This window comes from Dendronephthya gigantea, unplaced genomic scaffold, assembly GCF_004324835.1.
Source record: "Dendronephthya gigantea isolate DGI-Jeju-01 unplaced genomic scaffold, DenGig_1.0 000000F, whole genome shotgun sequence".
In the NCBI taxonomy this organism is placed as follows: domain Eukaryota; kingdom Metazoa; phylum Cnidaria; class Anthozoa; order Malacalcyonacea; family Nephtheidae; genus Dendronephthya; species Dendronephthya gigantea.
Window position 1 is genome coordinate 5,167,951 of NW_021163010.1, and position 23,644 is coordinate 5,191,594.

Consider the following 23,644-nt stretch of genomic DNA (forward strand, 5'->3'; position numbering starts at 1 on the left):
TGGAATTGGAATATGCCGACAACAATTTTCGTTTTAGTGTTCACTTGAGCAAAGGCGGTAACCGTGTTTCAATTGGATAACAAATTTTTAATTGGTGGTAGCCTTCAGGCTATGCAGTAATTTTGCAGTTAGAAAATGAATTACTACAGCACTAGTGCTCTTGTTTGAGCTTTAATAAATTACAATATATGACTGTACAGTAACCCTCCAACTTAGTCCCTTCCTTAATCACTACATCAGACTGACATAGTTAATATTTGTGCTCAGATTCATCCGCCGGCTGAATTGAATGTTACCTAGCTGCATGAACTTGACAGGTGAAAACGTGCGACTTCGGTTTTCATCTCTAAAGCACTGTCGCTGTAGTACGTTACTACGGCAATAGTGCTTTAGAGATGCGGAACCTTACTAGTAAGCAATGTATATAGTCACTATAGGGCAACAAATCGCCCTTGGATTAATGACATGATGGTATAAAATTACTCTCTTTTCTTATTTAACATTTCGTTACCCCTCACAATTCTTGCCCTTATAGTGCCATGACTCTAATGTGTTTTAATTAGATCAACATAAAATCAACATTGATCGAGTGGAAGGGGAGCGCCCTTAATTTCTTTAAACGAAAGAGTTACACAGTTTTCAACCATGATTGCAGGATTCTAAATTTTACAACAACGCTTCAATGTGTTCACGTGTGGGTGACGTAGCTCGTGAGGACACCCGAGACGAAGGTCTTGAGCGAGATGACGTATGTTGTGTGACGTACGTTGACGGATGTTGTCGACTCAAACTTGGTGTCTTAGGCATTTTATAACTGGGAGTTCTAAACAAAGTCCTGCCGCTTGGTGACCGAGGAGACGTTGTGCTACATGTGCTCGACGAGCAGTTAAAATTCAGAGAAGAATTGACTTGATCTAAAGATGGCGTCGACTTTTTCGGCGAATCTTTTCTCGATAGCCTTCTTGCCATTTCTTGAAATTCTTTTGGTAATTTTGTATAGTTCGGAGAAACATTCGGCCTCAGCGTTTCATTTTGTGGCTTTTCCGGTTCCTACAGAGTTAATACAATATAGGAAGTATACAGTAAACAGTTAAAGCAACGAGGAACTGACGCATTGTCCGCGCTCGTGACCAATTTGACAAAATTTTGCAGATCAATTTGACAAAGTTTTGTAGTCTTATTTTCAATTATCCTGGAGTTGTGAAATCACAATTTGCGCAGGTGTAGCTCGATCGAATAACGATCTTAAATTAGCTCTTACCTGATTATTATCATCTTCAATGCATTCGTTTTCTAACTGTTCAAAGGTTTCCAGACTGTTATGCCGGGTGCTGCATGGTGTTTTGAAGAAATGCACTTCTGAAATAGGAGATTCCGGGTAGAATGTTTCATCTTTCTTCCTCGGTTCGTCATTGATCGTCTTCTCTATCGTTTCTAGTTCTTCAAACAAATCACAATCGTCGAATGTAATCGGAGTTGTGCTTATGTTCAGTCGAGATAAGAAACTGCCTTTTTTGTTATCACTCGTTGAGTTATCTTCAGTCCTAGATAAGAGGTGTTTTTCGCTGTCGAATTTCTTTAGTTGTGACAAATCCCTTGGTTTTTCTTTCTTTTGTGGTTTCCTAGCTCGATCTTTTTTCTCAATTCTATTCTCCGCTTTCCTAAGTGGAGAAGTAGAACAATGAAGTACGTCTTTATCTTGCTTTCGATGCGAAAATTTTTCGCTTGGTAAAACGTCTTTCGCTTTGATAACGTTACTTTCCTCGCTTTGGATCACTTTTCTAGGTTTTTGTATTTTTACACTTGTGGTGAGGTTTTTTCTACTCACTTCACTTTTACCAATTTTTACAGCCTTCTTAAGGGTGTTCTTGTTATCTTTATCTTCTTCTAAAGCAAAATCTTGATTCTTTCGGAATTTCCTTTTTGGGTTTTCCTCGACCGAAGTGCTATAGAATGTGAATACGTCGTGGTTCGTGAAAAAAGCATCTTCTTTCACGGGAGGTACAATTTCCGATTTAGTTTGTTTTACGTGAACGTCCACATTCTCTACAACGTTTTTAGGTGAATTTTCCTCAATCAAATTCTTAGAGCAACTTGCACCATTATTTTCGTTATTTTTCTTCCTATCTTTAATTTCTTCTTTATTTCGTCTTACTACGTTCTCTCCAGAGATATTTCCTGGAATTTCTTTCACCAAATTCTCAGAGTTGATATTTAATATGAACTCTGGTTGATAAATTGAACTATAATCATCAAAAGATAGCTCAGGTTCCTCTGAAATAGTATTGACAAGGGGAATCACTTTTTCCTGAGATTTTCTAGCATATCTCTGTGATTCTGGCTCAGAGTCATTGTCACTATGTGACGATTTTCGTAGCCGTTGCCCCAACTTCTTAAAAGGCGATATTCTATTTTCCCGCTCTGACGCATGTTGAAGATGCTCTTTATAAAATCTTATGTTTCCTCCCATGGAATATTCAAAATATTCTGGCAGGACAAATGACTCGTTTTTCGTGTAGTTAAATGTTGGCTGGATAGAAGTTTCAAAACAGTCATTTGTTTCTTGGATTCGAATTTCTTGAACGTCTTGAAGAACAGTCGTTGTAAAGCTATCCGAATCAAGATTCAAGATCTGCTTCACACTGGAATTCCTACAATAAGTCAAAAATGTAAAATACTTCCAGTTAATTTACGACATTAGGAGTACTTTTTCTTGATCATCTATCAAATGTATTTAAGAAGCATCTTTACATCAATATATATAAGAGTTCAAGCTTCTCGCGTGAGTAGCAGGGTCTCGGGATCGCTCTTGCTATAGGTTTTCCCTTGACTTTTTTTGCCCGTGTAGAGTGTAGACTAGATGACTACAGAAATACGAAAAAGTGTCCCTTAGAAACATACCTCCGGCTAGGATTATAGGCATCGTAATCGGGATGCCTGATCCTTTGCTTATCAAAATTACAAAAACTGAAAAGAAAAACAAACTATGAAAATCAGCGTGAAATGGTATATAGGATTATTTTATTTAATTATATAGGTATTAAGGTCTGTTCACACCATCAGATCCAATTTGGATCCAATTCACTTCTAATGGATGATCTATAGTCTGCCGGTTGTCTTATGATGTTTGCAATGCAATACTACTTTATCAATAACAGACTATATTCAATACGGCGGAAGTGAATTGGATCTAACAAAATTGGATCGTGTGAGCAGACATTCTACTCATGCATGTCCATTTTAATATACTATATTCAAAAACCGTTAACTCAAATTTTGTGACAGTGCTGTTATAGATTTTTGTAAGAGAAGGAAAAATTTTGCTAAATAAATCGGTTCATCTGCCTTATAAAGTTAGGGCCGTGAATCATGGTGGTGATTCAATTTAGAGATGTAACCGACATTCCAAGCGAATCCTGCCGTGGCGTCACTAAATAGTGACTAGGTTTAATCTTCTTTACCAATGAATGAGTGTTGATCAGCATCAACGGTTTCGTGGCGTTGGATCAGTCTAATGATCTATAGCTGGACTGATTTTGTGCGGGTTGCCCATTTACAAACAGTTCACATGAAGATATATGTATACAACTATTACAAGCATTACCTCATCAAGATCAATGCTTTCCATTACTTACCTAACTGAACTCCAGACACCCATTTTGCCGGATAAATATTCTCTTTCTCACTGTAGGTTGGAGTCTCCAAACTGATTTATATGGCCAAAGGCAGATTCGGAACAAAGCCTACCTGCTTGACAAATGTCTATATAAGGCTCTATATAAAAAACATTTCTACTTAAGAAACTACGTGCTAAGTCAGTTCACTGTTCAGACTTTCTCTTGAGTTTTCTAGTTTGTAATATCAAGTGGACCCTACGACGATGTACAAATGTCAAATAACAAGAAGTTAGCAAAATGCATGCAACGATTCATATAAATTGAAATTTTGCTTTTGTGACTCCGTCAATTCCACCTGTTGTTGAGCCTTACAAACAATACACCAACAGGTTGTCCAGCGCTTAATTGTCCGTAGATTTTTACAACAAGTGGTACATAACTTTGTAAGAACTGAATACAGAGTTGTTCAGATATTAATGTACATATTTAATGCATTATATGGACTATACAATATAATTCGAAATCAGTCTCGAGCTAAGAAACATAAAGTGCAACTTACTTTTCTGTGTGTTCTTCGGTCTTCCCTTTGCAAAATGGCCACTTCCTATATTAATATTTGCCCGCTCAAAAAAATATACACTCCATGAGGTAATACATTTGCCGTTATAAGTTTTTCAATAAAGTATTCTAGTAAATGTCTTCTCTCACACCATAGACAATCCAGAAGATGTCTTTTGGATTGTCTATGCTCACACTCAACACATCTCTGGTTGAGTGATCGGCTCTCGGTTGCTTAGGATCGAATTGTAACATGAATAAAAAAACAACAAAACAAAACCGGGGGAATTTTCAACTCCCTCGCTGGCGCCGGAGTAATTACGCTGTCTATAAAGTCAAGCAACATGATGAGTTGAAATCAATTTATTGCCTACAATAATAATCTACAGATATATAATACAATGCTATTCCTGCACACCGGACATACTTTTTAACCATGTAACTAGACTATCATATCGAGAGATATATGCTGGAATTGCGTTCGTGGAGGCTCCACCTCTTTCTCCGTCCACCACAGTCTCAGGCAGCGACTGTGTGTCATGAGATATTGTGGAGAAGGTCATATTCGAATACAATCCTGGCGCTGGTGGAGGAAGATTGGCATAAGAGGGATTCCCAGTCGTATCAACGTCGACGATGTCCTCGTATATTGGCTCAGAACTGTCTTCACTCATCTGCGGTGATAATACCTTCTCAACAGGCGTCGATAGTTTACGTAGTTTATGCTGCCTTCTTCTTGTTAAATTTTTTCTCCATTTCAACCATCTACAAATTGAAAAATGTAGCGGTATCTTGATATGAGCCAAAATTGCATTGATTTTATCATGCATAAACGCATTGCTTTTATCATGCAGCATACTAGCGTTATCTTGGGACCCACAGTACAATGTGCATAAAAAAACGCATTCACAAACACTTGGAATTCCATTCGATTGTGGTTTCAGCAATCAGAAGACTCAATAAAGGCATCAACAAGGTCTTACAATAGGTGATGACCCTACCCATTTCAGTCATATCACACTTATTTATTATTAGAGTATTATTTTTAATGGGAGTTAAAAGCCCAGTCTAAATCAGTTTTGGTCGTAAGGGGTGCGGGGGGAGTCATGAGTGTTCCAAGAACAAAACATGCTTTGTGGTACGTATTTCTTTCCACTGAGATACCAGGCTAAAATATTGATACTCAGGCATCCTACCTTTTAAAGATATAGAAGGCACTCACGACAATAACTAGAGTACCCAAGCTCCCTACAAGGGCTCCAAGTATGGCGGAATTTGGATCTTTAAATTCAATTGATTCGAAATTTGGACCTGACATCTATTAAAAACACAAGAGAGAAACATCAAATGTGCCTTCAGTATGTCGTATGAAAACTGCCTAGGCAGTTGTTGTATCACATTTGATGTAAAGTCGCAATTCTATACATTTTTCATTCAGACTAGACATTCGGCGACATACACATACAATTAAGAGTGGATTTTGTTTGCATCATTGTGGTCCGTACCTACCTTATCACATTGACAACGACTTTTTCCCTCATCTGCATTTTTCTTGGAGATAGATTGTCATCGTTCCCCCTCTTTCTTTTTCGTCTTTAACTTTTTTCGTCAGTGTATTCTTGATTTTGATAAGCCGAATTCGTGAGATGAAACCTCATTATGACGTCACATTATGCGTCACAATAAAAGACGCGCAAAAGTTAATTGCGCAGATACAAGCGAGTTTATTTGATGAGTTTCTTCTTTATTTAATTTTTTTGTGTTTTATTTACTGCGGACAAACAACTTTTTCTTGTGGGAACGTGCGGACAGTTTTTCTATTAGTTTCCTAGATTTAGCACCTAGGGCTGTATGTACGATAGCTGGATCACTCATTCACTCTATCCAGCGGAGGGTGATTTTTTACATTTAAATGTTGTAAAAATGCCTTAAACGGAAAATAACAGATTTAAGGTAAGAATCTTTAACGACAATCCTCGATTTAGGAATACTAAGCCCTAAGGTTTTTATACCGAACAACAGGCAATTTTGGAGCTATTGAAAAAAAACACCTGTCCGGTGGATAGCGCTTTGTACAACTGGCCCTAGGATTCTTAACAAGGAAAACTTGTTATTTTAAGTCGTTCACCCGAACATGTTCAGCAGTCAAGGAAAATTATCTCCGGAAATTGCTCGTCTGCGCCAGTTTTAAAAACGAGCTTATCAGGATTCCAACCAGAGGATCGATTCATCTGTATCATACATTAGCATGCAGGAATGAATCGAAATTGAGTAGAGTATATTATGAAAATTTTTTCCTAGTTGTTTGTACCTAAGACCAGTTGTACGAAGTCTAGATTGTGCTATATACATACAAGTTTCTATAATATGGAAGTGAGTAGTTCCAAGAAAACTAACCCTGAATGTTTCCGAAAAAAAGTGCTGTAATAATTTATACTTGAAGTACTTCCGTGATTGACAACAAACCGCTGACACGTCTTCGAATTCCGAAAGTTGTTGCAGTGTCAGAGCTGTGAAGACAACATCACACGCCTTTTGAAATTTGAATATACAAGTAAATAGTTTGTTTCTCCTCATCAAGTAATATAAAATGGCTTACCCAGGATATGGTGTAAGTATTATAGAAACTGCCTCTTTTTCGTGTATAGAATGGTATTTGTTTCGCCCAGAGATGGATTCTGGCAATGCTGATATTCGTTCGTGCCGGATGTTGTAAATTATATTATGTATATTCCAATGCGTTTTTAGATTTACAGCAGCGTTGCTAGGTTAAAATATTGTCGTACATGTTATTAAAAGACCAAATTTGTTTTGATTGATTTTCTCAGTAGTTTATTAACTTCCCGCAAGCATGTTATTTACTTTTTAAACAAGGGAACAGTGAGCACTATTTAATATTTTTCGAATTGAGCTTGTAAAATATCAAATACACTGGTATGTGTAATCAATACTGGCAAAAAGTAATTTTTTTCCTGTAGTTGTGTGTTCATTTTTTATCACATGATTCCATACTCTCCACCTATCACTCCAACTAGTCAATTATATTTTCAAACAGGAAGTATTAAATTCTCACTATTATTTCTACCTAAAGCTTTCATGATAAACCAGTTTTGTTGCTTTTGGCATTACGCTTAACAATTGGTTCATTCAGGTTGAAATTTAAGTAAAAAACACGTATGACATGTTAAAAAGGTATATATTAAATATACTGGTACTTATCATAAGTTCCATATATTCCAACAATCCCTCTATGTACATATTTCAAGGCTCCAGGGTATCCAGGTGGTCAACCAGATCCTTTGTTTGGCTATTTTGCTGCAGTTGCTGGACAGGTACCATATCATTTTTTCATTATAATTTCACCCTGGCAATGCAGCCAAAGACACTAACCATAAATCAATAGATAACAGCAGCAGAATTGCCCCAGCACCTGCCCCATGTGATTTTAGTTAGGTATTATGCTTATAATGCCAGGATCATTCATGTGTAGTTCAATCTGTAATTAACAGGATCAACAAATTGATGCACATGAATTACAAAGATGCTTGATGTCATCGGGGATCTCAGGAAACTATCAACGTAAGTTAATGTTCTCTGATACCAAATACATATTTAAATATCAATAAATAACATTAGCCTGAATTTTAGTATTAATGTAGTGCTTATTTTGTAAGTTGATTGTTTACCTTCATGTTACATTCTTGGATTTTTTAGAATTCAGCTTGGATACCTGCAGAATTATGATTGCTATGCTCAATGTATCCTTTTCAATTTCAATTGTCATCACTAGTCCAAAATCCAAGGGGTAATTAAATGGTACAGCTCATATACAGTATTTGAGTCCCACTAACTCTATCCTTAAGATAGCACCCACAGTGATTTTGTGGTTAATATTTTTTGATCTTGGAAGATGACTCATCTTCCTTGCTCTATGGTATTGACTGGTCAACCACACTAAAACCATTACAAAACATTTGTCAGTTTGGTAAAATTAAAAAAGGTCATAGAACTCTTTTATCTCACCTTTACATATATATTTTGATCTTCTAAACTAAAACGAGTTACTAAAGCAAAGCCTGGTCGTCCAGAGTTAGTCATTGATCTGAAAGAACACCAATGATCTGTACGTAATAAATACACAAAATCAAAAAACGTGTATCACATGTATTCCATCCTTGACCTTAAGTTCAAAGCGAGATCGGGACGCTCGTATGGGATTTAGCGAATTTAAAGAATTATGGAACGTTCTCTCTCACTGGAAGGTAAAATTAACTTTGGCACAAATGCCGATACAAATTGTGTGCAATTAAAATTATATTTTGGGCCATTTATTTCAGACAACTTTCATGCAGTATGACCGAGATAGATCAGGAACTGTAGAACCTCACGAGCTTCAAGCAGCGTTGACAAGTTGGGGTATGTCAGACTGTCAGTGGTACCACTTCTCGGAAATTGCTACATTTTTACTTGTTGCAACCAAATTCGTGACGCTGTTCCCGAGGGTGTTCTGATATCCTTTATCTTTATAGGTTACAACCTCTCTCCAACTGCTTTACAAATCATCGTGAACCGTTATTCGACCAACCATCGTATAAGTTTTGATGATTTTGTCGCTTGCGCCGTACGACTCCGAAGTTTAACCGGTAAGATACGACAATATATATCCCTTCATGGCCTACATAAACATATGACCAACAAATTCTTCACCGCATTTGTGCATGAAATAAACAAAAACATCCCGTTAAGTGTTGATATTTTTTAGAACATTTCCGTCGTCGCGATACAGCGCAGCAAGGCGTGGCAACATTTGGTTATGACGATGTAAGTTCACTGATAAGGTTGCTATCACCATAGCTATCACTAAGTTACATAGTTACCTATAGTCGACTTAATAGTAAATCATATATAAACTATTATTTTCTTTTGTAGTTCATTCAAGTGTCGATGTTCACCTAAACTCTAAAGTATAACTTCAGTTTGCAAGGAAATCGGGAGTGCAATCAACAGTCAATTTTTAATTATACCCAGGATGCTGGGACAGTACTTTACAAGATATTTACACTGTTCATTGTGATAAATTTTATTTGATTAATATTGTCACGTGTAGATGTATGATGATTATCAGCCTAACTGTAATTTCAACTTTGCCGTGCGGTATATAGCCTACAGGTATAGCCCAAAGTGAGATAAATTATTATTTAGCATTAGTAGCTTAACTTTAAAGAATTGTATCTTGATGTTTTAATACAATATGAAATTATTGCTTTTTTCTATTTATCGTTTCTTTAAAATAAGTATTATTTACTGTATTCTAAGACGGGTCCGTCTTTTTATATACAAGGCTTTTTGGTGGTATGATTCCGGTAACAAAACAAAAGGCATGCTTTTGAGGGTTAACTTGTAATTTGGCAATGCATGGGTATGTATGTTACTCGATATATAAGTCAAGAACAAGAACGTTCTTACTGTTCGAATTCTTACTGAATTATTACTATTCGAATATTTAAAAATTGCGTTTACCGCGTTAATCAGGTTAAAAAGAAAATATGCAATTATCGAAAAAGCAGCAATGCTAGAAAAAGAACATGCAATAAAATAGAAAATGGTATTCAAAACAAGTGTATATTTTGGCACTTCAATGTACACTTATATCATGATTACCAACCCATTGATGATACAAATATACAAAAAGGGAAAAACATTTACATTTATGTAGAAATTCTGGCAAAAGATTATCGCGACCAGAATGACCAGAGCGAACGACGCTTTGCAATCACCATGCTTCTAAAAACTCGTCATTAACATATTTGCAAAGATTTCTGGCATAGTTATGGTTGTGCAAAGGCCTGAAAAATTTGGTATAAATTTTTGTATTGGACCGTATCCTCTCATTTTTCCATGCCCCATAATGTGATGACCTATACTATTGGCCATTGCATACAGTCGTAGTCCAATAAAAAACCTGACATGGAACAGCTCAAGATATGCGTGAAGTTGAAGCATAGTTTTGTCCGTTAGATTTCCCAACTGTCATTGATTCTGGTATGACAGGACGTAATTCTGTGTTTGTCTGAGTATTAATATCCGATATGTGCACGTCTGGATTTTGTTGCGAAATAACGTCAAATTTTAAATCGATTGGTCCAGTCTATAGAAAATATCATGGTGAAATCATGTTTTGAATACAATTGGTATTAGGCTAGCTATGTTCAATCTGCATGCAATCACAGGTTTTAGTAAATAAAAATGACCAGACTAACGCAAATTAAAGCCAGGACATACCTTTCCATGAAGGCCATAAATGCGCGAGATTTCTTGCAGGCTTAAGTTTTCACTTAAAACTTCATCACAACGCGATATTTCAACCTTGAGCGACAATATAACTATATGTTGGCGTAGCACAAGACTTGAAGTACTATTAAAGTGAAGTATTAAAGTGAAGTACTAGTAATTAACTTCGTTTTTATACTAAATCGACTTACACTGTATGTTTTCTTCACTTGAAATTTCATTTGAATAAGTTTCTTGAGTACTCTGATGGGAACATGCTTGGAACATCTTAAATAACGAGTTGGAAGAACCTAGATTAAATAGAACACATGCACTTATGAACTTCTTAATTCTGACAAAAATATGGTACTAGATAGCTACTATATAGATAGTATAGAGACCACTATCGTTCATATAAATCCCATTGACATTTGACATCTAAAATCTCTGTTACCTTTTTTTGATTCACTTTTAACACGTTTCGCCTAAAAAAGTGTCAAAACCGTTGACTATCAGAAGTTGCAGGGCTTGATTGGCGAGGTGTAACATATAAAAAAAGAACCTTTACGGTAAAATTTAGACTGATGGATTCCTATATCAATTAGGGAATTTTAGAACAATGATTTAGCAACGGTCGCGTTGACTGCTGACTAACATGCTCTCTAACCCTGCATGTGTGACGTGTGTCAGATAAGAGATTGTGGCCATCTTCAGACAGGTCGTGAACAACTGGTGATGAATTATACATGCAATTGCTACCAGGTAAGAAGTACCATACGGGTATCCAAGGAGCATTGCATTCGGAATATTAGTGCGGTTATTTGGCTACTTACTGATGATGATCTAAGGTCACGTATACCGCGTCTGAATTGTCCGCTATGTTTGCAACGCCATCTACATTCCTACCTGAATAAACGAAGATGCAGCTAGTGTAGTGATCAGAGCAGCAAGGTTTTCGCTGGTCGATACATGCATGCCATGCACTATAACTTTTCCCCAATATACCAATACTAAAAACTAGTAAATGAACATTATATTCACTTCTACCTTCTTCACCCTCAGCGAGACTTGCTTGAAATGATTTTCGATTCAGGCGTTCATCTAATAACAGTAAAGCGTTACTGCTACTTAATTTAATGGTGAAATGGCCTTATCGAAAGGCTTACGATTAAGGTTTTATTAGTCTAGTTAGGATTATCTTAATACGAGTTAAGATTAGACCCATTAGACTTCGGATTGGGCTGATAAATTATAGTATTGGAATCATTAAAGCTAGTTAAAGATAAAGATTAGAAAATTTGGGATTTGAATGTTTTCTTGGTTTGTATTATGCGTTGTCAACTTACTGTCGTATAGATTAGGAACCATTTTATACACGATATCTTGCAACGTTGGATCTGGTCTGAAAAAAATTATAAAATGCCTAAGATGCAAGAAATCTTTGACGCGGAAGTGACGATGAAAGTGCAGATGCAGTGTATATATATAGGTGCATGGTGTCGGAATACGTACCTAACGTTGACCAAGGGTTTTGTCTTGTGTACTTCTGTATGACATACAGGACAGTTATATGAAGTGTCCAGGAAACGTACAATGCAACTTTTACAGACTACAAATTATAGCGTATTATCACCACCACAAAATTATGTTAGTTGGAATGTGACCATTCTACCGTATAGTCAGTAGTCCGTTGTCAATGAGAGAGCTTGAGATACCCCGGTACTGATCTACGGGTACCGGTAGTAAGAGTTTTTTTGTCCAATGGAGTGTCTTGCTTCTCTCATGTTTCATGATTCAAATTTTGCTTGCCTGAAGAGGCCAAAGTCTACTGGAGAAGGACTGTCTAGCTGAAGTCCAAAACAGTCCGCAAACATCGATGGGAATTCATTGAAGAAAAGAAGGCTAAAGGCTACGTGTACCCGTTAACCTGAACCGCGGGGTATCCTCACCTCTCTCTAATAGAGACTGTGATTATATGAAGACCATGCAGGGCAAACACATTGCATGGGCATCTAAACAGAACTTCTAAATATACGCACGACATTCAAACACGTTTACACGTTTTTCTAACATCCAACTCCGTCCCTTACCAACGCCTTATCAACGGTGGAGGGGATGACTTTAGAAAAGGTAAACTGAGGCGGGTAAGACAGTAAAGACAATCTTAAAAAAGATCATTTACATACATGAATGAAGACATTCTACGATGGTGCAAGCATCAATGAGATATCCCTTGCACAATGGACATGTGAGGTTTTCGTTCATTTCGGATAATTTTAGTGTGGGTAACATCACTGAATCACCACATTTTCTTTCTGGAATGTATATATAGAGACGTTATTATCATGAGTGCAACTATAGCTATAGTTTCCTCTAGCTATAGCTATAGTTTCCCCACCGTCTAAATAATTTCATGTATACATGGTCTAATGTTTTTAGAGAACTCTTTGCGAAAAAACATGATAAAATTATAGTATAATAAGCCAAAAAAAGTAAATAGTAAAAGTATATAATAAACGGCAGATAAGATGCACCAATATTGCAATCGCATATATTCACGAAATATTGCATATAGCTGTCCAGTAAATTTAACCGTCCATATTCAGAATTTGCCGTCCATGCAAAGTGCCGTCGCACGGCCTTGCCGATTAGATAAACAAGCTCAGGGGCCGGTTGGCGGTTGTACGAAAGATGGATAGCGCTAACCAACGGATAGTGCATGGTTTCTTCCATCGCTTATAAATTTCCCGTTGTTCCGTATAACCTTGCTTTACTCAATAAAGGGTTTAGGCTGTCATATTAAAGAAATCTTCGAGAAATTTAAAAAGTTCTGTCAAAATTAAGCAAATTTTATTTTAGCGACAAAGAATGTTGAATGTTCCCACTTGTAGTCTATATATGCAGAGAACAATACGCATGCCTGTATGCATTTAAGCGGAGTCTGAGCAAAACGTCACCTTGGCTTGAGAGATCGGAAATTCCAATAGGGAAAGCAAATGGTACAAGGAATTTCCATCGGAAAGTTTTTATGGAAATTCCTTGTGCCGCAAGGTAAATGGATGGTAAGCACCCTTCTTTCTCAGCTTGCCTTTAGGGCCTAGGCTTTACCTTTGAAAGGTTTGACAGTCACGTGGAGCTATAAACACCCAAACCTTTTCATTAAGATTGTTTAAAAATCACCAGTTCAAGTTATACCTGTAATTTACATAAAGTATGCAGATGGAAGGTAAACATCAAGCAATAATATCGGTACATTAAAATTGATATGATTGGTAAAATCAGCATTAAACTGAATGAGAAAAATGTCTCGTTTGACAGCCGCCATTTCAATACTGCACGTTCAATATATTGCTTATTTCAAATTTCCGTGTTGGAAGTGGCAGTTCTTTCCTTCCATCAGGAAAGTTGCAAAATAGATTCACAACAAGGCTTGACTATAAGAGTTAAGTTGATATAATACTCTGCATTTGACACGTTTTGAATTCGACTGCTTCCTGCTGGCCGGTAATTCTCCCCACACCATGTTTAAATTTTGTGTGAAAAGTAGCTGTGATCAAAACGGAAGAAATCGAGCGTAGCCGAAACTCTCTGATTACATACGAGTTTCGCGACTTGGATGCCCCGAAATGTCTGTAATGACAGTCAAAGTGCGCGTATATGCCTGTTTAGTTACCAATGCCGTCGGATGCATTGCCTGAGAATGTGCCTCAACATTACCATACTATACCTGCAGCCGCTTGAAAGAACGTTAATTCTTGGAATTATTGAGATTGTCAGTAATCCATCACCTATTTAGATTTCAGAGGTATTTGGCTGCATGTTTTCTAAATTATCCTTCTTTCAATCTTTGTCTCTTTCACTGAAATACGGAACGATTAACTTTAGACTTCAGTCAAAAACAAATACTCAACTCCTGTTTACATTGCTTGCCTTCAGATAGAATATTTCTACGGAGTTATCAATATAGATAAATGCGGATAGTTTTACGGATTGAAGTTGATCTATTGAGTGATGTGAAATATTTCCATGCCGGCAAGTTGCTCAAAATTCTTTACTTAATAACTTAAAATTTAAAACTCCTACTTCGCCTTCCCATAAGTGTCGTTAAATTTTTAAATTATTTTTGTCCTGTTAAAATTCCAAAATTTAGCTATAGCTTTTCAAATATTAAAGCATGCGGGTTTGTGGGACAAAACATTATTTCTCTTGGACAGAATTGAAATGGCATTTGCACTGCATGACTTGATATTCGATTGGCTTTTAGTCTTTATACTCCAATTACAGTTGAAATTATTTTAGTCTAATGAAGAATAAACAGAATTTATTCATTTTCAATAAAATACGAACATTGCATGAAACAAGATGATTCCTCTTCAAATGTTAGAAACTATAAACAAAACTTATACTTTTAAACAGTTCGTTTATCGCGCCTGACAGAAATGCAAACCTGATATAGACACAGCATGATTTACAAGATGGCCGGATTTTACCCTTGTAAAATTAATACCTTGAATTAAATAGCAAATTACGTGCGAAAGAGTGGCATTTAAGGCAACATCAATGCAATGGGAGATAGAGATATAGTTGGTTTACAATTTGTGCATTAAATAAACTTATCCACTTCAATACAAAGTGATAATAATTACCTTCTTTATACCAACATATATGTTTGACTTGTGTTTCAGACTTTCGGCCAGGGCTTCCACAATTGATTTGCCAAATTTCCTGTTCAGACTCCAAAAAATCCTTTTTTATGAAAAAATTTCCTTGCCAAAATTGCCTAATTTCCTTGCAAATTCCTTGCAAATTACCCTGATAAAAAAAACAATTTTTTCCCATGGTGACAAATTTACAACCTCAAACATCAATTTTATATTCTATATACAAAACAACTCCTTAAAAACATCCGGAAGTATTTTAATAGTCAAGAATAGACAGTTTGCTGGTGACTCGCTCGAATCTTAGTCAATTTAATTTCAAGCGTTCTCTTCAAATAATTCGTCAAGAAATTTCTTTCTAAGCTCTTTGGCTTGTTCATCAGTTGCATTAGCTTTCATTTTATCTGCAAGACCCAAAGCTCTTTGGCTTGGTTTCAAATTCGTAGATGTTAACTTGTCATTCTTCATTGCCATTCTACATTGAAGTAACGCCACTAACGATGAGGACTTGAGAGATGTGCGGTGCTCGCTCTTGACTCGCTTCAATATGCTAAAAACTCTCTCAACTGGTGCATTGGAGAATGGGAAAGAGGCGAGAATCTCAACAAATTTGGTGAGATTTGGGTACTTGGACTCTCTTGTAGGGGTTTTAGCATCTTTAACAATCTTCCAATATTCATCCCAGTGAAGATCAGGTTTGAGGCCATCTTCGAAAACATGTTCTCTCCATTCCAGATCAAGTTTCGCAGTATCCAAGAATTCGTTTAAATAAGGTAACTTCTGAATAATGTGAATCAAAGACGGTGGGACACGAGCGGCAGCGTTCTCTGGTGCAATACAAGAAACAATGTCGTGTATTTCGGCTTCTAAATCAAATCTTTTCTTGATTTGCAAGATGCTCTCGATAAGAAAATTCTTGCAGTCGCTCAGAAATTTTTGTACATCCTCCTGTTTTGCACCTGCCTTGATCTCATGCATGGTAGTAGTTGCTGCAACACCGATATAGACTTGATGCAGTGGTAGATGATGTCCGACTCTGGTTGGATCAATATCTTTTGTCTTAGTTTGCTTGACATATGCAATGGACATAAAATCGCTTGCTATTGATTTTATCATCCCTTCGACTTCTTTTCTGAGGTTTTGTAGAAGGGGCCTTTCACTTTGAAAGAGCCGATTGAATGAATTAAAACGTTCAAGCTGGTGGCTAAGGAATTCGAGGTACGCGAGGGTGAACTTATTGTGAAGCGCCTTGAGAATGTGATCATTTGAATGAGTCGGGTCTTCGTTTGCAACAAGGACAAAGTAATGTTGTAAGGCAAGGTACTGTTCTAAAATGCGGTCCACGCACAATTGTAAAGAAAGCCAGCGAGTTTGCCCGGCGAGAGCAGTTTGCGGGGTTCAGCATCATAGAATTTTTGGAACTGCTGGTAGACTTCTTGTCGCTTGGATGAGCGATGAAAGTGGTTATATACATCGCGAACCAAATCTTCTAATCCTTTTGGCAGTTTCAGTGCAGCATAAGATGAAACTAAATGGATTAGATGGCATGAACATTTAACTGAAAAGACGTTTGGGAACTCCGACATTAAAAGCTGAGAGACGGAGTTAAATTCGCCAAACATAACATTGGTCGTGTCGGACGAGTAGCCAATCATTCTTTCCATCGGAATGTGCAGTTCGGCAAACACGTGCTTCACAGTCGAATAAATCCCTTCTGCTGTTCCTTGTACAATTTCTGCCATGTCAAGCAAGAATGACTTGTACTCAAAACTTTCCATGTCAAAGAAAGTGGTTAATACAGCAAGTTGTTTAGCGGTGCTCATGTCCGTTGTCTCGTCAATGATCAAACTGTAACTATGGGATTGCAATGCTGAAATTGCTTCATGTAAGTAGTCGAAACCGATAACTTGCCGCACAATGTTAGTCGCTTTTTTTTACCAAGCATTACGTTTCTTAAAGTCTGGTTGAGCGGGAAAAGCGATCGAAGCAGTTTCACTAAGTCTTCAGCAAGTGAAAGTGGCAGGTTGTGCTCTGCAATGAATGCACACAGTTAAATTTCAATTGAACTCGTTTCATGTCGGTTGGTGGCCTTATTGAACAGATTGGTAATAGTACTACAGCTAGCGGTACTCGTTGCATGTCTATTCTGGTGGGACTTGCTGATTAAGTGACGTTTCAAACCTGTTTTCGAGCAAGTTACGAATTTATTGCATGATTTGCAAAATGGTTGTGGCTTTTGATCAGTTCCAAGTCGCTTTGTTAGCCAGCCGCTAAATTGTTGTTCTGTCAACCAGCTGTCTACAAAAGATTGCGTTTGTTTCGGTCGCTTTCGTTTTTTAGGATTTGGACAAGACGTTGACGGTGAAGTTTCTTGATATTCACTGGTTTCACATTCAGACTCACTTTCTGAGGAAGAATAATCATCCGTGTTCATGCCAACAAGTTTAGTATTTGCATATACATTAGTGTATTTGCATTACAAGTAATAATTTTTGCAAATATATTACATATTTCAATTTTCGATTCAACTTTCTTTCTAATATACAAAAATTTTTAAATTTCCTTGCAAATTCCATGTTTAGACTAAAATTTCCTGGCCATTTCCTCGTAAGTATAATTTCCTTGTCTTTTTCCTTGAAAAAGCTCAAATTTCCTTTTGCAGGGAAATTTCCTTGCAAGTGGAAGCCCTGCTTTCGGCAGACACAGCTGATATGCTGACGTGATAAAGGAGGTCACGTGACGCATCTACAATCCAATATATCTGACTCTCCCCTGTGTTTCCTTGTTTTAATGTGCAATGAGAAAAATGTAAAGTGTTTGATGATGTATATTAATGGTTTGTCTTGCGCTTGCTGACCTATATGTTTCTCGTTATCGATAATCACATACTCGTAGACATAGTCAGTTTATGATATTTTCTTCGAAAGCTGCGTTATTACAGATAAAATTATATCACCTTTTCTGGCATGTAAAGGCCCATTTACACTGTGCCATTTGTCGTATACGATTCTTACCCCGGCGTATGTGAACATGTAAACACACATACAAACGTAACAGTTCAAATTCCGCCCTGAACAAAATGGGAAAGATTGTTGGCGTCTGCTCACTTTTTCATTCGTCAAAATGATAATTGCATACAACTAATCGTAATTAATAGGGTTTAAGTCACATTAAACTATCCAGCCATGCTAGTGGTCGCCGCATTATGAATGAAGTACGTAGTTATAAATGCTTGTTTTTGTCGAAAAAGATGCCCATCAAAACAGTTCTCTAAACAATGATTGGACGAATTAGCATCTGCGGACGAACCGGCTGTACTTTCTATACCTATGCTCCTCTGAACGGGAAATCATTCGACGTTGTAGCATTGGTGCCATTGACTGACACGAATATTGGTTGCCGATTCTGCATCCATCAAAACAATTAAATTACTGAAAGCTAACAATCAGATTGAAATTTCAGATAAGTTTTATCTCTTTCTTAATGATAAAAAAACAACAACAAAAGGTTTGCTCACACGATCCAAGTTTTATCGGATCCAAGTTTACCTTTTGATAGATGATTAGATGTTATATAGTCTGTTGACTTGCAAATCGGCAGCAAATCAACTAAAGCCAACCGATGCAGTACTGCTTTACCAATAACAAAGTTGGATCGTCTGAATAGAGAGAAAAACTGGGATAAAAGATTTCTTGTCTTGCAATTGCTCTCAAACCTTTCGCATGAAGTTTTACTGAAAAAGGTATTTTAAAGGTCTGACGATTTCGCATTATGGTGAATTTGTCAAAGGAGTGGCTTGGCGCCATTACTTTACTGTTGAAGGCTAATAGCCTAATGCATGGTGACACGCCGAGACATCCTGACCAAATCTTCGACGGTCGTGACGAAGCCGGATAAAATACAGATTATTTTACGTCAATGAAAACAAAATAAAAATGAAAAACAAAAACAAAACGGACTGACTGAAAGATATTTTAAAACGGATGTAAGAAAGGGCTGAAAGGCAAGGGTTACTTTCAACAAAGCCCAGCTAGGGTGCGAATGAAGGGGTGTATTAATCCCTCAATCATTAATTTGAATGTTATTATGTGGTGATGTGGATGTCATTCGATTTCATAAACAATGCCCCCCATTCGATAAATAAAAATCAGTGCTAAGCAAAAAATAACTATATCAAAGCCGTTTCCGGCAACCAAAGCTTTAAGAGTTAAGTTGACAACAAAACCAGAGAGACGCAATAACGCGAGAATAAGCTGAAATGTTGACGTGTTTCACGCTTATTAAATGCTGTAAATGGTCCAAACTCTGTAGGTTGTCCGATCTTTTAAACAAACAGCATAGTAATAAGTTTAATCTTTTTGAGAGATTGAATGCATTGAGAGTAAACCACGTGACGATTTGCATACGTATTAATCTTGCATGGCTTTTGTAGCATGTCATGTCAGACGTGGAGTGGCAATTTCACTGAATATAAACTGCGAGGCCGACGTCTTAGCTTTGCTCAGGTAATCGTGTTCCTATAGTTACCTGTTTACATTTTCAATTTTATTACACATGATTATGATTCACGTATATTACTCTTGAGAATAAATCTGTACGTATTGCTGCCGTTCAAATAACCGGCTCGTTAACTATTCATATAGCAAAGCCAAAGTGACATAGTGTTATGATATAAAGTAAGCTATGCTAGATCTAATACTATTAACTATTTCTTGCTTAAATGAAACGAATGAATTGAAACGATATCACAGACTGAATACCGCATCACGAGTAATTGTATACGGAAACCAAGCTATAGTATTATAGTCGGTCTATACTTATAGTCTGTACTCTGTAGTATAGAGACTAACTGATTCTCTATGACTGGAGATACTAGGTAGATCATTTGTCTGCACGCGAATTTGGGCCAGCTACAGACGGATGATCCGCGTTTACACACCAGCCACAGAATACATGCACATATGGATTACTATATATATAGAACTATCTTTTCTTTTGGTTTCTCCAAAGTTCGTCCAGACGGATAATCAGCCTTTATCCCTATACAGTATATGCCTATGGAGTATAGTATATAAATCGAGCTATATAGACGCTTGAAAAAAGCCTTGATAGCAATGCATATATTCAATAGCCTCTAAATTTATCCATGCATGATGTGGACAACGCTGTGCGATATATAGCTATTTTATCAATGAAACCTGTACGGATGCGGAGTGATGCCTATAAGTGCTGATACATCAGACATTTTTACGCCTGTTCATTCAATCAGATACCCCAGGATGAGAGTCATCTTTGACAAGTTTAATGTCACTTTGCAGTCCTATATAGAACTATATGTGAAGAGCTGATTCATCCATTTAGTTTTTCAACCGCACAATTCTAGGAATGCCTATAGCTATGATAGAATCTTTTACGAAGTAGATTCCGGCCAGATAAGAATGTGAGTTGGTGCGAGTTATAGAAAACAATTCACAGTTTGCATGGACTCATATGTATGATAGTTCTAGTAATATGATGGTCGTGGATCAAACGAGAACAAAAGTCGTGTGCGAGTCGATGAGAATTGACTAGTTCAGCAGAACTAATTCAGCAGAATCTGCCAGATTTTGTTGAGTGTGCTTTTACACGCAAAGTAAAAACCGCATACCAACAACTCGTATTGAATGAACTCTCAAAGAACTCTCGTTGAATTGTATAAAATTTAAGATGGTTGTCTTGGTTGATGCAAGTCGATGCAAGTGTAACCTTCCATCTATATGTAACGTGCAAACGGTCTTTGATTATAGTTTCATATCCATTTGTGAGCTCCGTGAGAACTTGAAACAGAAAAAATAGACCGGAGATTTCACGAAAAAATTCCGGATTTATTTGCATAGTCATATAGGAGTATAGGACGTTGCACATGAGCATTTCATAAAATTGGGGACTTTAGGGTTGACCAAGCTAATGCTGACTAGCTGAGCGTAAAGAAAATCTGACAAAATATATAACGTTCATAAATGAGCATTTGCATGATCTCCTCAGCTGTTGTTCACAAGTGAAACTTTTGTTTTTGTGCAGATATTCTTTTCATGATGTTACGAACAGTTCATCTTAACACTCTCAACGCGAATATTACGTGTTCAATATGCGGTGGATATTTTGTCGAGGCAACGACCATTATGGAATGCCTGCATTCTTGTAAGTTATCAATCGTATCTAGATAAAAGATTCTTATGGGTTGGTGTAATGTTATATACCATCGATTTTTTCTGTGCGAGCCTGGTAAGAACTGAACGGAAATGAAATTAATTTTCCAAATTATCTAAAGGGGAATTGTTTAGTCTATAAATATAAAATGCATGTACAAACGTTAGTATATATATTTTGTTTTAAAAGTTTTAAATCACGCCCCTCCTGAAAATCAGCTTCGTGTGATGTTGAATAGATGAAACTTGTATACAAGTGTCAATTAAGTTGGAAAACATTCACGTCATTTACTAATTTTTCCATATCATGATTTTTGTTTTTGTTCGCTATAGTTTGCAAGAGTTGTATCGTGAGGTATCTGGAGACTTCATGCAACTGTCCAGTTTGTCAAACAGAAATTCATAAAACGCGACCTCTTCTTCACGTTAGGTAACGAAGACAACCTTCAAACTAAACAACACCAACTCAATGACACCATAGCCTTTATGCATAATTATATATATGGTCAAGAACTTTAAGAGACTTTTTAACTTTCCTATATTATAGACCTGATCCTGTTCTTCAAGATCTAGTGTATAAACTGGTACCATCTTTATATGATGGTAAGATTATGTTTCATAATCAATTTGGTGTAGAACAAACAGGGTGCACTCTATGAGAACTGATTCAATGTAACTAACCAACTAAAACAGTAAAGTTTGATCATTGCATGCCTATCGTCAGAACGAATATATCGAATTTACAAGCAAAGGATTCGAAGACGTTTTTCAAAAGCAAATGTAAAACGAGAGAAATCTTTTTAGATTACCATAAAGCGAAGCAAGAATTCAAGAAACTTATGTCAACGGAGGAGCCAGGTAGATTTTCTAAGCAACTTTCTGATCTGGAATAGTATTATTTTTTATATGCGAATACTGAGTTAATTATCATTATATCTGTCAAGACAGTAACGACAATTTAACTAGCGGTTAGCATCCGGTCCAGTTTCAATCTGCATGTATATATCATTATCATCATTACCTGAAGCACACCGTGCCTTAAGTCACAAGACGATAAGCCAATTTACGTTCAAAATGTTACCCTGACCTATACAGCAAATCCAATAAAATGTAAAAACTCTTTAGCACAAGAAGAAACACATGATGCGGATGGTGTTGTTAATGTTCCCCATCTCCCGGATCCAATTTATGTAACATTGGAACAACGACAGTAAGCAATGATAGATACTCGGAAGAAAACTGTACAAAATTCATTTGTTTAATGAGACGATATCTGTTTATTCTTCCATAGGAGAAATAAAAACAAAAATGAACAAATTAAGGTGATAAATGTTCCATCCTGATCGTTAACCACCTTCCTCGTTCTGACTATATGGCTATTGTTTGTTATTCTACTTCTTTTTTTGCTAATGATTTTCCTTAATTTAGATGTTTCCAATTCGTTACCTTCGCTGTCCCTCCTCTATGCCAGTGAGGATATTGAAGAAGTTTTTAAGAATTAAATTTTTTGTCAAGGATTCTCAGGAGGTACGGTTTTTTTCAAAATATGAAAATGTGCTGGAACTTTTATTTCGAATATATAAAAAGCATGAAAAGAATCACTTCCTACATGCTCTTACGATTAAGTTTCGTTTCAGGTTGAAATTTCACGCAGCGACGAAGTGCTTTTTGATCATTTAACGTTAAAAGAGGTGGCTAGGATATATGGTAGATATGGAAAGGTAAGTTCGTGACCGTAGACCATTTTATATTTCCTCAGAGGTTACTTTAGTTTTTGTAAACCCCGTGATAATGAAGAAAGGTAAACTGTGCAGTCATTTAGAACTGTCTCTATACCCGAGTAAAAACTAAAATACAATATCCATTGTTTGTTGCCCCACGTTTTAGCTTGCTCCGTTGGATCTTTACTTTGATGTTATTCCGAAAGACAAAGTAATAGATGTGGAAAAGAACTCCTACGATGGTAGCATTCCTTCTGCAGTCATCCCTACTTCATTCAACGAAAAACAAGATAGCAAGCAGGATGCATCCCAAGCTGACATAAGCAATGAGAATGAAGTTTCCGAGAACAAAATGGATGTCGACTCATTTCCCACAGATGCTTTGACTGATGCGAACTTATAAGTTAAAGAACCTGGATTTGTAGTACGTGATGGTAGTATTCGCGGTAAATCGCAAGAGCGAGGCCTTTGCTGATGAATAGTGCAGAAAATCCTTAGCAGCAACCTCGCTCCTTTTGAATTTTTAAAAAAGTGTAGGGAGCCACCTTAAACCAAACGATTTGAGGCATGCTGTTGACTGTACATATGTAGGTATATATAATATGACTATATTGAAATTTTTAAATTAGTTT

At 36.7% G+C, this 23,644-nt stretch overlaps 5 protein-coding genes across 5 annotated transcripts; 2 read left to right on the top strand and 3 right to left on the bottom strand.

The window, feature by feature from the left end:
• Positions 1 to 115: 115 nt before the first annotated feature.
• On the bottom strand, positions 116 to 3,956 carry LOC114518128 (muscle M-line assembly protein unc-89-like). The gene is made up of 4 exons (XM_028538062.1): positions 3,636 to 3,956; positions 2,902 to 2,967; positions 1,262 to 2,651; positions 116 to 1,050 (listed from the first exon to the last, which is right to left on the bottom strand). Exons 1-4 carry the CDS (start codon positions 3,656 to 3,658, stop codon positions 667 to 669), a joined length of 1,863 nt encoding a protein of 620 aa, XP_028393863.1. The 5' UTR covers positions 3,659 to 3,956; the 3' UTR covers positions 116 to 666.
• A 2,700-nt stretch (positions 3,957 to 6,656) lies between these two features.
• LOC114544918 (sorcin-like) lies at positions 6,657 to 9,442 on the top strand. Its single transcript, XM_028563425.1, has 9 exons — positions 6,657 to 6,786; positions 7,442 to 7,507; positions 7,685 to 7,754; positions 7,890 to 7,933; positions 8,369 to 8,437; positions 8,513 to 8,591; positions 8,705 to 8,818; positions 8,938 to 8,996; positions 9,105 to 9,442. The coding sequence occupies exons 1-9, from the start codon at positions 6,766 to 6,768 to the stop codon at positions 9,129 to 9,131; spliced, it is 549 nt and encodes a 182-aa protein (XP_028419226.1). The 5' UTR covers positions 6,657 to 6,765; the 3' UTR covers positions 9,132 to 9,442.
• LOC114544812 (polycomb complex protein BMI-1-like) lies at positions 9,415 to 15,139 on the bottom strand. The gene is made up of 11 exons (XM_028563345.1): positions 15,092 to 15,139; positions 14,173 to 14,304; positions 12,632 to 12,760; positions 11,958 to 12,054; positions 11,792 to 11,847; positions 11,493 to 11,546; positions 11,279 to 11,351; positions 10,900 to 10,930; positions 10,658 to 10,756; positions 10,458 to 10,541; positions 9,415 to 10,323 (listed from the first exon to the last, which is right to left on the bottom strand). The coding sequence occupies exons 3-11, from the start codon at positions 12,735 to 12,737 to the stop codon at positions 10,153 to 10,155; spliced, it is 771 nt and encodes a 256-aa protein (XP_028419146.1). The 5' UTR covers positions 12,738 to 12,760; positions 14,173 to 14,304; positions 15,092 to 15,139; the 3' UTR covers positions 9,415 to 10,152.
• Positions 15,140 to 16,431: 1,292 nt separating this feature from the next.
• Positions 16,432 to 16,926, bottom strand: LOC114520439. The gene has a single exon (XM_028540702.1). It carries the CDS (start codon positions 16,924 to 16,926, stop codon positions 16,432 to 16,434), a length of 495 nt encoding a protein of 164 aa, XP_028396503.1.
• A 2,597-nt stretch (positions 16,927 to 19,523) lies between these two features.
• On the top strand, positions 19,524 to 23,635 carry LOC114520412 (polycomb complex protein BMI-1-like). The gene is made up of 10 exons (XM_028540669.1): positions 19,524 to 19,608; positions 21,164 to 21,283; positions 21,625 to 21,721; positions 21,839 to 21,894; positions 22,096 to 22,149; positions 22,417 to 22,501; positions 22,583 to 22,613; positions 22,720 to 22,818; positions 22,929 to 23,012; positions 23,179 to 23,635. Exons 2-10 carry the CDS (start codon positions 21,175 to 21,177, stop codon positions 23,413 to 23,415), a joined length of 852 nt encoding a protein of 283 aa, XP_028396470.1. The 5' UTR covers positions 19,524 to 19,608; positions 21,164 to 21,174; the 3' UTR covers positions 23,416 to 23,635.
• Positions 23,636 to 23,644: the final 9 nt, after the last annotated feature.

Bases quoted from the DNA above. Each gene is read 5' to 3' on its own strand.
- LOC114518128 (XM_028538062.1), bottom strand. From the start codon at position 3,658: ATGGGTGTCTGGAGTTCAGTTAG. The intron at 2,968-3,635 runs GTAAGTAATGGA...TTTTCTTTTCAG, and splicing joins GGTGTCTGGAGTTCAGTTAG to TTTTTGTAATTTTGATAAGC. The intron at 1,051-1,261 runs GTAAGAGCTAAT...TTAACTCTGTAG, and splicing joins TTGAAGATGATAATAATCAG to GAACCGGAAAAGCCACAAAA.
- LOC114544918 (XM_028563425.1), top strand. From the start codon at position 6,766: ATGGCTTACCCAGGATATGGT. The intron at 8,438-8,512 runs GTAAAATTAACT...CATTTATTTCAG, and splicing joins ACGTTCTCTCTCACTGGAAG to ACAACTTTCATGCAGTATGA. The intron at 8,592-8,704 runs GTATGTCAGACT...TTATCTTTATAG, and splicing joins AGCAGCGTTGACAAGTTGGG to GTTACAACCTCTCTCCAACT.
- LOC114544812 (XM_028563345.1), bottom strand. From the start codon at position 12,737: ATGTTACCCACACTAAAATTATCCGAAATGAACGAAAACCTCACATGT. The intron at 11,547-11,791 runs GTAAGTTGACAA...TACTGTTATTAG, and splicing joins GGTTCCTAATCTATACGACA to ATGAACGCCTGAATCGAAAA. The intron at 11,352-11,492 runs GTAGAAGTGAAT...TCGTTTATTCAG, and splicing joins TCTCGCTGAGGGTGAAGAAG to GTAGGAATGTAGATGGCGTT.
- LOC114520439 (XM_028540702.1), bottom strand. From the start codon at position 16,926: ATGAGCACCGCTAAACAACTTGCTGTATTAACCACTTTCTTTGACATG.
- LOC114520412 (XM_028540669.1), top strand. From the start codon at position 21,175: ATGATGTTACGAACAGTTCATCTTAACACTCTCAACGCGAATATTACG. The intron at 21,722-21,838 runs GTAACGAAGACA...CCTATATTATAG, and splicing joins CGACCTCTTCTTCACGTTAG to ACCTGATCCTGTTCTTCAAG. The intron at 22,614-22,719 runs GTGATAAATGTT...TCCTTAATTTAG, and splicing joins ACAAAAATGAACAAATTAAG to ATGTTTCCAATTCGTTACCT.